The following is an 11,893-nucleotide window of genomic DNA, read 5'->3' as shown; positions in this document are numbered from 1 at the left end:
TGTGTTTTAAATAATATAATTTAAAAATTCTCCATTTCAACACAATACTATCAGTACTCTTTATTATTTAATTATTTAATGTGAAAACATAATAATATATAAATAGTTTTTTTTTTCTTTCTAACTTTTAGTTTTGGACTTTTGCCCTACAATTCCTAACCTAATTAGCATGTTGGATGACAACTTAATTGTAATCTTTCATATGTTTTTCATATTTATTGAACCTTCGTCTCATACGCGTTCACTAAGTCTCATACAAACTCACCCACTATAATAATTCAAGTAATTGATTATAATTGAATGTCTCTCAAAATGGTTCAATTTCTTACCATTTCGTTGTTTCCTTGTCAATAAGATTCCAAATAAATACTACTTATTAAACAAACCAAAGTTGTTCAAAATAAAATATCAACATTTACGGTGAATATTAAAAATGTACAGAGTGAACTCTTGCTTAATTGTATGAGTTATTAAGCAAGAAGGAAGATTAATTCTAGTCCTAAATACAAATGTGTAGTTGAGAAGAATGTTATTTGAGATGTTAGAAATGTAGTAGAAATCATTAAGTGTGTTATGCTAAAGGATTGAATTGGTATTTGACCGTGGTCAGAGATGGATCCAAAGAGGTAGGTTGCAACAAGTTCAGATTAGTAGGATCAACAGTCAATCTTTTCAAGTATAGAAATCAGGAAGTTGCCTCAATTAGTAAGAGTTTTAGTATTCGTGCATTTTCTCAAATGTTAATGAAAAACCTAGAAACACATTTAATAAAAACAGAATTAAGTTACACTAACCTAGGTAAAACATAATCTATCACTCGGACAACGCATGCTACATAATGCTACATAGGTTTAGATAAAAGAATTATTTTTGGATTAGCATAAAATTAAACAGGAATATACAGTAATTTACTTTACTACTTTATTATGCGAATCACTTAAAACTTGAACACAAAATTATGGCATGAACATAGATGAACGAAAGTGTTGAACTATTTTTTGACAAATAAAACCAAAGACAAGATGAGGAGGAGAAACTCATTCAACCAAACATCATAAATATACTATTAAGAGAGAAAATAATGCAAATAACAACAATACTAATAATATATCCGGATGGTGCAGCAAAAGTGCATCTAATCACTTATAAATACCATTAAACAAGTTTCTACTACTATTGTTTACCAAAGAACTTTAAAAAGAGTCATCGAGAGAGCCATAATAAACTTCTTTTACAGAACAGTACTAAAACAACTATAATTATTCTTGTAATAATCCTCTTCTTCCTGTCTCTGTTTCCCACCGAACTACGGTCGCACATGTCTATAAAGAGGAGTCCTGTTTTTACCTGCCAACATATTAGATGGATAAAATTTAGATAGGAAAAGTTCGAATACAAAGCAATTAAACTTTAAACAGTGAGATCCTAGATTGGGAAGGTCCAACATTTTCACAACTAATATATGCCTTTCAAAGTTTAGTTTTGACACACATCAAATAGTTCCAGAGAATTATTCTATTAAAATGGATACAAGATTCTGTTTTATGTGAATATAGAAAATATTTATACCTGGATGGGATATTAACCAAGAACAACAAAACCTGCAACACAGAAAAAATAAAACTAGACCACAAAGGAAAATAAATAAATCCATCATGCTCAAAGAAGCACATATTCCTCTTTAATGAAGGAAAGAATTTAACTTCAAACCAAATGTTGACAATAGGAGCCGATAGCATTGGTGACGGGTGTTGTGTTATTAATATTAATCAATACATTAATCGATCAGACTCCATCATCCAACAACATAATCAGGCTGCTACCATTTAATTTTGTTCTTGATTTTGGATAAATTATTTTATTAATTAAATAACAAATCTGAGCAACTTGGGTGTAAAATCAAGTAGTAGTTTGCTGTTGCATATCCTGAAAGAACCTAAAATAATTCAATCAAAATAAATCATTCTATGGAAAAAAAAATTACTAATACAGTAGGATGCGAATGAAAGTTCAAGGAACAAAGAATAAGATATGAACAGACAAAACCAAACCAGAGCCGCACAACTAAAAGCATGCATCATACAGAAAAAATCAGAATGTTGTTATGAGATGGCTGAGAGGAAAGTTTAAGATATAAAATTTGCAAACAAATTAATAGCATTTCAAAGTTTGAAAGATCTTGGACGCTTTTAAAACATTTTGAAGACTAACCCAAATTGGGGAGGGAACCAATTCCCAATCCTATAAGGAAAACAATAAATTATTAGTCAACCATTAGACAAAAATAATTCCACACAAAATTCTCTGTGAATGTGACCATGGTCGTGCATCAAAATGAAAATGGTGTTAAAAATCCTTACATGATTTGATTAGTTGCAGTGGAGGTCAGGGAGTACGATAAGGCAACACCAAGCTTTGAACGTAATCAGATGACTTCAGAGAAACCCATTTGTGGGGAATTTCAAAATGCTGTATTAGTAAATCTCTCCTATTACACCAAACAAGTTGGTATTCTGCATGGCATACCAGGATCAGGATATTCCCGTCTTCAGACAAGCACAAGGGACGCGGAATGAGATACCGGGGAAACTCAAAATAATCGTAACTGATGTTCATCAACAGAGTCCAAGATTCATGAACTCCAAACTCCTTCATTTGCCAGAAAACAAAAGATTCTCTATGGTAAATGTGAGAGAGACAGAGGCAACCCCCAAAAACTCCGAGTTCTGAGAAACCTTCCCCTACATCATCCGGCAGCTTAAAGCATGTGTAGGTCTCATTAGCTACGTCAAAGGAAAAATCCACAAACGATTGGGAATTCCCAGTGCCAAGATCTGCCACCCAGTTAAGGGTGCCATTCAGAAACACTCCCTTGGTTTGACGAAACTCTGCAGGGAAATCAGCATCACTGGTTGGAATCTCCCTCCAACAATCATCTGCAAGATTGTAAACTCTAAGCTCTATTTTGTGACATTTCGCATCACTCATCACTGCGGCCACCACCTTATATGTGTCAGTTGAAGCATCGTGGCCAAACGCCATGTTGGCGCACCCGCATTCTATGTAACAAGAGGGTGATTCGTTGGAACTGAGTCTGGTGGCGGGGTTCCAAAATCGGACCCAGATTTCGTCAAGATTAGTATGGATTCTACTCAGACACACCAATCCGTTGCAAACTCCAACGATGTCGTAGTCGACAAAGACTGGTACAGCGTCCTCATCCTCATGGTTTCCAACAACCGAGAGTGGGTTCTGGAGTAAGCTTTGTGTGGAGGAGCGGTGCAGGGAATGTGCGTCGTCGTACTCGTCGTACTCGCCATACTCACGATACTCGGATAGTGTGTATAGGATTGGGTTGTCTCTTGGTGATCTTTGAAGGTGCAGTTTCACCAGATTGGGATCGAAAACAAAGGAATTCCAATACTTAGAAACGCACCTAAACCGCATCAGAGCCTTCACCGGAATCCGCGACAGTATTTCCATCATCAAATCGTCAGGCATAGTTGGAGAAGCAGAAGTAGCAGCAACCCCACCGACACCGGCACCGGCACCGACATTGCCACCTCTTCTTCTCTTTGGGGAAGCCATGAATTGAAGAATGCAAGAAAAAGATTGAAATGTGTTTGTCGTTTGGGATGAGCTAAATTGTAGTGAAGTGAAGAACTGTGTAAGATTAGAGACAAATATATAGGTTCCGAGCCCTAATAAGAACTCCCAGTTACAGTTCCCCTCCACGCGCTTCCACCTGGCTCCACTGGGCCCACCTGTTAACTTTTCAGAAAATATCTTTAATTTGTAGTCACAAAATATTATTAAAATTTATTACTCTTAGTATTTTATTAAAAAAATTTTATTTATACAGAATATTAAATGAACTAGATTACATATATGACAATAATTAATATAAGGTTTTAATTCATTTATTGTCAATTTTATTGTGTTATATAATTTCATTTGTAGGACTTTATTTATAAATTTCATTATAAGATTTAGGTTTAATTATGCTTGAGCTCTTATGCTAAGTGTCAAAATAAATTGACTCTCGAGATTTTTAAAAAATTAAAAGGTTCAATATAGTATTAAATTTGTTTAAAATAATTCAATGTTATTTATTTTAATTATCACTACAAGAAAATCATGAAATAGAACCAAATTTTTAGAGATCAAAATAATTAGTTGCAATACTAACTCAATTAAAGACCATTTAAAAAAATAAAAAAAATAGTTTCTAAATTAGTTTATATTATTGTTAAATAGTTTCTAAATTGGTATCTAATTAGCAACTAAGATTTTAGAGACCAAATTTAAAAACTAAATAATTGGTAGTTAAAACCTTGGTTGCTAATTAGATATCAATTTAAAAACTATTTGAAAATAATAAAATTAATTTAAAAATAATTTTTTTTAGTTTCTCAAATTATCTCTAATTTAGTTACTATTACAACTAATTATTTTGTTTTATTTCATGATTTTCTTGTAGTGGGATTAAAACATAGTTACATCATCAGCCATTTTATCACTGTACATTAAATTAAATTATATATATTACATTGAATTATTTTATATCCTAAATTTAATAGAAAAATATAAATGTTATAACTTAAGATCTAAATTTTATAAGAGCTTTTCATCAAAGTATATAAATATGAGATATAATTTAAAACCATAAATATTAAATAAGATATGGGTAAATATTAATTAGAATGCGAGTTTTGTAGAATATGTTATATTGATGTAAAATTTTCAGGAAAGATTTTAAAAGTGATATAAAGATATAATAAAAATAATTTTTTATCATAGATATAGCTTTATTTAATATTAATTAATATTTTTTAAAAAGATATAAAAACTAATACTTCTTAAATTTAATAAAATATTTATAAAATTTTCATTTTTAGTTTATATTATAGTAATGTAAATATAAACCAATTAAAGATAAAATGAAAGATAAGAATATAAATGATAAAAGAATAGTTAATATTTTTAAAAATATTGAAAACAAGAAGTGGTTTAAAAAGTAAGGAGAGAGTATGAAGAGGTGGATTTTGGATGCATATGTTAAAAGCAGTCGGTCCAACGTTTTGAGTCAGATATTGAATACAGAACGTTTACTTAAATCATTTAATATTAGCGGCATATGAGTACAAACTTCCTAATTTCTGCCATTATTAAACCCTTTTATATAAATAGTGCATTAATTACAATAATAAATATTTTTGAAGAAACAATTCAACTACAAATAGATCACGCATTCCAATAGAAACAATACATTTTTTAAAGCTTTACTGAAAAGAAATTTAATTCGGCCCACAGAATTCTTTTTTCCTTTTATTATTTTTTTAAAGTACAAGATTATCTTTATTATTCTTTTACTGATAAGTTATGTACACAGATACAGATACGGATACAGACATTGACACGACACGGATACAAACACGGAGATATGTATAATTTCTAAAACATAGAATACGGCGATATAAATCTATATATTATATAATTTTAAATTATATAAATTGAAAATAAATATTTATGTGTAAAAGTATGTTTCAGATTTTTTTGGGAGTAGGAAGATATTTTTCATGATTGGTTCAAAATAATTTGTTCCTTATTTTTATAATCATAATAAAAATTTATACAATAAATTTGAGTTTTTGAAAAATTATTATATTTATATCTTTTAAAATTTAGAACCGTGCTAGAATTTTCAAAAATTCAACAAATATTTTTTGAATTGAATACTTCATCGATAAGTGTCTTACAAGTGTCGTACGAGTATCAACACCGATAAATGTGTCCGACACAGATACGTCACTTAAGAGAAGTGTCTGAACCTCATAACATAACCGATAACTATCTATACATACATTTCTTTATTTGTTAAATGTAACATCCTATTTTTATCACGTCTAAAAGTTATAAAATATATAAAATGATAAAATAAATATTTACAGTAATGCAAAATTTATATATCTCTTACAGAAAATTTAATATATACATTGTAAGAGTCGTAAAAAAAAAAATGGTCGTCTCCCACCATCTTTTCTCTCTCTCAATTTTTTTATTTTTTTCATTTCTCTTCCAACTTCTCTTCTATCCCTTCTCTCTTCATTTTCTGGTAATATTTGGATAATTTATTTTAGGTTCCTAAATTTTGGAGTGGTTATCCTTTTTGAGGTAGAATTTTCATTAATAAAATTTTATGTAAGAGAAATTAACTTTAACTTTCAATAGTACCCTAGACTAAAAGATCTGAATGTAGAGAAAACGTGATCTCAAGTTTCAATCTCTCTTATAGGATATTATTTGATAAAACTGTTTGATTGTAAAATTTTCCAGTGTAAAATTTGAACAATAATGTAAAATTATTTGTCTTATTAAATTTTATAAAATGTCTATATAAAGGATGTTTACTAGCTTGTTTGTAAGAAAATCCTATAATATAAACTCTACAAATGTGTTTCAGTCTTTTTTGTAAGTCTCTTTTCAATATTCTTTCAGTATTTTAGTTCAATATCATGTTGTTCAAAGTTTCTATATTCTACAATGATTTTATATTCAATAATTTTATTTTTGTGTTCAATGATCTTAATTTTATTGTATAATCGATTATATATATATATATATATATAATAACTGATTATGTTATTTTTTTAATTTAAAGTTTTTGTAATTTTCATTTTCTTACGTGGATTAATTTTATTATTTATCTAATATTTTTTAGTATTATATTATATAACTAATTATATTTTATATATAATAATAATAACTATTTTTATTATTATAAATAAATTAATATATAAAGTTAATTTAATATTTAAACATAATTTAAAAATAAAATTACTATATTTAGAAAAATATAAAATATGAATTAACAACATAAAATAATTTATTTTTTAAATTTTTAATGTATCCTTTTTATTTTCTTATCTAATAAAAAAAACCAATAACACGGGGCCACCTTACATTTATAAAAAACGTGCGGATGCTATGGAGAAAGAAACAAAATTGAAAATAATTTTGTATTTGAACAAGCATAGTGTGTCTTTCTTCTCTCTTCTTCAGAAAAAATACACTCCCTTACTTGTGCACTTACAAATTGATACAAACCAGATCAACCAATAAATGACTAAGGACACAACAAATATTTCACAAATAAGTCAGTCATCTTAGTATATAAAGTCAGGTTTCACCAAACCTCAACAGAACATCAGCAAAAAGAAAACTAGATATAAACCAGAATATAAGAAGTTCTTCTTTCTTGTCTTTCCACAAGAGAAGTTATATAAATAATTTGGGTTCACTTTTGGGGTTCCAAATAGAAGAATAAACTAGAGTATGGTGTGCTTAATAATTTGAGTAGGGTGTGCTTAGTAATTTGAGTAGGGTGTGCTTAGTAATTTGGGCATGACAAGTGCTTCTAGGTTTAGGGTTTCTTTGACCTACCTGTAAATTTAAACATGAAGAAATGTAAATTGAACACATACAATTATGTTCACAAATAGATCTTATCATATCATGATTCTCACACAATCATACAATCAAGAAGGAATAGGCACTTACCTTGATCCATGAATGATCCTAATTGAGCAATTACTTTATCTCCTTTGTCCCAATCTATCTCTTAGCAATTCCGTACTTGTCACACACTTTCGTGATGGTTAACAGTGAGACAACTATTATTTGCAGAGACAGAACCCTATAGCCTTTAGTTCCCAATCTCCATCAGATGTAGGTTTTCCATTAGGTATATCATCAGATATATATTTCTCACATTAACCAATGGGCCTTTAATTCTATTATTATTATTAAATCATATTCGGGCCCAAAGCCCAAACTCTAAGTCATGTGAGTCACTTTATAGAAATTAATTTACATAATTTCTTACATTCTCCCACTTGACTCATATGAGTTATAATACTTTCATGATTTAATAATTACATAAATGCGCATTTGAAAGGCCTTACGTAAATTGGTTCTATCATTAATCAAGATCAAGGATACAAAAATAATAAGAGTCATGACGGTTACATGTCATTTCAATCAACACATTTCCTTCCATGTACTACTATATCATTCTTTCTTCTTAATATGACTTTATAGTGAGAAATTCATAATAGGTTCAAACATAATGTCATTGTCATCAATAACAACATAATTTGTTTTCCACACCATAATAACATAATTTGCATGCATATACATAAAGTAGAAAACAACATAAATTTCAGAAACTTTATTTATCAATGAGCTCAGAGTGTCAAATAAGCATTAATAACAACATTCATCATTCACTAGTAGACATAATGCCCATATTTACAACATGACCAGTAAATGTTTTGGGCGGTAACCCTTTTGTTAAAGGGTCAGCAATCATAAGATCAGTGCTAATATGTTCTATTGACACTCTATGTTTCTGAACTTCTTCTTTAACGACAAAGTATTTCAATTCCATATGTTTAGCACCTTTGGAATACTTGTCGTTTTTAGAAAAGAAAACTGCTGTGGAGTTATCACAATAAATTCTCAGCGGCTTGGCAATACTGTCAACAATTCCAAGTCCTGAAACAAAATTCCGCAACCAATTAGCCTGAACTGTGGCCTCAAAGCATGCCACAAATTCAGCCTCCATGGTGGATGCAGCAATGACTGTCTGATTCACACTTTTCCATGAAATCGCTCCTCCGGCTAAAAGATACACATAACCAAATGTAGACTTTCGTGTATCCACACAGCCAACAAAATCTGAATCTGTATATCCAATCACGTCAAGATGATCAGATTTTTTATAAGTAAGCATGTGATCCTTCGTTCCTTGCAAGTATCTTAAAACTTTCTTTGCAGCTTTCCAATGATCCAATCCTGGATTACTCTGGTATCTACCAAACATACCAACTGCAAAACTAATATCTGGTCGTGTACAAGTTTGAGCATACATTAAACTCCCAACAATAGATGCATAAGGTATATTCTCCATCTGTTTCCGTTCCAAGTCATTCTTTGGACATTGCATGAGACTAAATTTGTCTCCTTTCTGTATTGGAACAGGAGATGTCGAACATTTATCCATTCTGAATCTCTCTAAAACTTTATTAATATATGCTTTCTGAGACAAACCTAACCGTCCTTGGGGTTGTTCTACTACAGGTTCATTGTTAACTTCATGATCATTAATTTGTTGTTCTTCTTCATCGTTGAGTGATTCAACTACATTAGGAACAACAATACTTGAAGTTTGAGTACAAGTTCCTTTAACTAGTACCTCTACTTCCTTAAAGGAACTTGTACTCAAACTTCCTTAATCGCCACATTTTGTGAAGTATCACTCCCACTGGTTTCACCATTTTCAATGAACCGTGCATTTCCAGATTCAACAATTCTTGTGCTATGGTTAGGACAGTAAAACATATACCCTTTTTGACTTTGCTGGATAACCAATGAAATATCCACTGATTGTTCTTGCTTCCAATTTCTTTTCTTGCGGATTGTATATTCTGACTTCTGCTTGACATCCCCAAACATGCAGGTGTCTCAAACTGGGTTTCCTTCCTGTCTACAATTCAAAAGGTGTTTGAACTGCCTTACTAGGAACCCTGTTCAACAGATACATGGCAGTTTTTTAAAGCATACATCCACAATGAAACAGGTACAGTTGACTTACTTAACATGCTCCTAACCATATCCATTAAGGTTCGATTACGCCTTTCTGAAACACCATTTTGTTGTGGTGTACCTGACATTGTGTATTGAGCACAAATACCACGTCTCTCAAGGAACTTAGCAAACGGACCAGGGTGTTGTCCACTTTCATCATACTTTCCATAATATTCACCACCTCTATCTGACTGACAATTTTCACCTTTCTGTCTAATTGTCTTTCCACTTCATTTATATAAACTTCTAAGGCATTCACTGCTTGCGATTTTTCATGCAGTAAATAGACATAACCATAACGTGAAAAATCATCAGTAAAGGTGATAAAATACCTTTCTTTATTGAAAGAACTTGCATCAAAAGGTCCACATATATCAATGTGTATAATTTCAAGAAGCTGAGTACTTCTTGTGGCTCCCTTCTTTGTGTGTTTTGTTTGTTTGCCTTTAATACAATCCACACATACATTCAGATCAGTAAAATCCAAACTTGGAAGTATTTCATTCTTTACCAATCTCTCCATCCTTTCTTTAGAAATATGTCCCAAACGTTTGTGCCACAAGAAAGCAGAACATTCATTCACTAAACTATGTTTAGTGCCAACATTATGATGCGAGGTCATAAGAGTTTCAGCATATAGATTATCAAGGTTCAATCTATATAATCCATCATAAAGAGTACCAGATCCAATCAAATAGGTACGCTGATATAAACTGAAACATCCATTCCCAAATTTAAAAGAGTATCCGGCAACATCAAGTTTAGACAATGAAACTAAATTCCTAGATATACTAGGTACATAAAATGCATCCATCAAGTCTAAATAAAATCCAATGTCGAGGATTAAACAATAAGTCCCGTATGCTTCCATTGGAACCTTCTCTCTATTCCCCATGAAGACAAACTTTTCATTTGGCTTTATGGTTCGGGTTAAAAGGAATCCTTGCATCATGTTAGAAACATGAGTTGTGCATCCATAATCAATCCACCAAGAATTATGTCAAACTTCAGTTAAGTTTGATTCAAAACATACATAATAAGCATTATGCTTACCCTTCTTTTCGAACCAAGCCTTACGTTTCAGACAATCCTTTTGGAAATGTCAAGATTTCTTGCATAAATGACATTTGCCATTCTTCTTCTGGAGCTTAGTAGAGGACTCATTTATCTTCAGTGGTCCTTTACCCTTTCCATGTTTCTTGAAGACTTTCTTTCCAGCTCCCTGATTGTTCACATAATGTATAGAGTGGTTTCCTCGATTTTTCAATCTAGTCTCTTCCTGAACTAACATGTTATAGTTCTCATCCACTGCCATTCCAATAGACTTAAGTCTTGCCGCAATATTAGTCATTTCAATGACATGTTCGTGCATAGTACGAGAACCATCAAATTCCATGGTGGTTAATGTACTCATTAATGTCCCAACAAGAGACTTATCAGTAGTTTAGGAGCGCTCTTCCACAAATTTCATAAATTCTTTTGCACTATCAGTTTTGGGAAGAGCCGACTTAATATTACTTGTTATGCTCATTCGCATAAAGATACAGGAACAAATACTTGATCACACATGCTTAACATTAATACTTTGAGTTATAAACTAAACATACAATACAGATTCAGAAAACATTCTATGTATACTAATGTTCTCCTTTGGGAGACTCATTAATACACAAAACATAATGATGCTAATAGTATTAACTTTATTTGGTAAGATATATGCATTAACTAGAAACACTTGTTATCTTTGGATATACAAGCAAAACTAATAACACATACTCACTACCAACAATCATATCCATTAATTATAAGGACAACTAATCAATCTTTGGGTGATCCAAAATGCCCTATAATAATGAATTTCCATTTACCCATATATATAAATAATTTAGCATCCATTCTATAGGTAATTGGAATAAAATTTATCAGTAATCTGGAATTAAATAAAACTTAAAGATTTGATCACTTTGGTGATTAACAAATCTATCATACAAATAATTCCAGAAATTATATCATTAATTGAAATAAAATTCATCCATAATTTGGAATTAAATAAAACTTAAAGATTTGATCACTTTGGTGATTACAAATCTATCATACAAATAATTCCATAAATAATATCATTATATGAAATAAAATTTCATCCATAATTTGGAATTAAATAAAACTTAAAGATTTGATCACTTTGGTGATTACAAATCTATCATACAAATAATTCCATAAATAATATCATTATATGAAATAAAAT

General features: G+C 30.7%; 1 protein-coding gene across 2 annotated transcripts; it reads right to left on the bottom strand.

Annotated features, from left to right (window-relative positions):
- Positions 1 to 1,079: 1,079 nt before the first annotated feature.
- Positions 1,080 to 3,669, bottom strand: LOC137828036 (F-box/kelch-repeat protein At3g23880-like). 2 transcript variants are annotated; one of them, XR_011083806.1, is made up of 3 exons: positions 2,361 to 3,662; positions 1,570 to 1,601; positions 1,080 to 1,347 (listed from the first exon to the last, which is right to left on the bottom strand). XR_011083806.1 is itself a non-coding variant. In XM_068634435.1 (2 exons), exon 1 carries the CDS (start codon positions 3,586 to 3,588, stop codon positions 2,386 to 2,388), a length of 1,203 nt encoding a protein of 400 aa, XP_068490536.1. In that variant the 5' UTR covers positions 3,589 to 3,669; the 3' UTR covers positions 1,080 to 1,347; positions 2,361 to 2,385. The 2 variants fall into 2 exon arrangements, 1 of the variants encoding a protein (XP_068490536.1); XM_068634435.1 differs by lacking the exon at positions 1,570 to 1,601 and having other exon boundaries at positions 2,361 to 3,669.
- Between the last annotated feature and the right edge of the window lie 8,224 nt (positions 3,670 to 11,893).

Source organism: Phaseolus vulgaris, chromosome 7, assembly GCF_000499845.2.
Source record: "Phaseolus vulgaris cultivar G19833 chromosome 7, P. vulgaris v2.0, whole genome shotgun sequence".
In the NCBI taxonomy this organism is placed as follows: domain Eukaryota; kingdom Viridiplantae; phylum Streptophyta; class Magnoliopsida; order Fabales; family Fabaceae; genus Phaseolus; species Phaseolus vulgaris.
This window is presented reverse-complemented; position numbering and strand designations above follow the sequence as displayed.

Coding starts and splice junctions, on each gene's coding strand:
- LOC137828036 (XM_068634435.1), bottom strand. CDS start 3,588: ATGGCTTCCCCAAAGAGAAGAAGAGGTGGCAATGTCGGTGCCGGTGCC.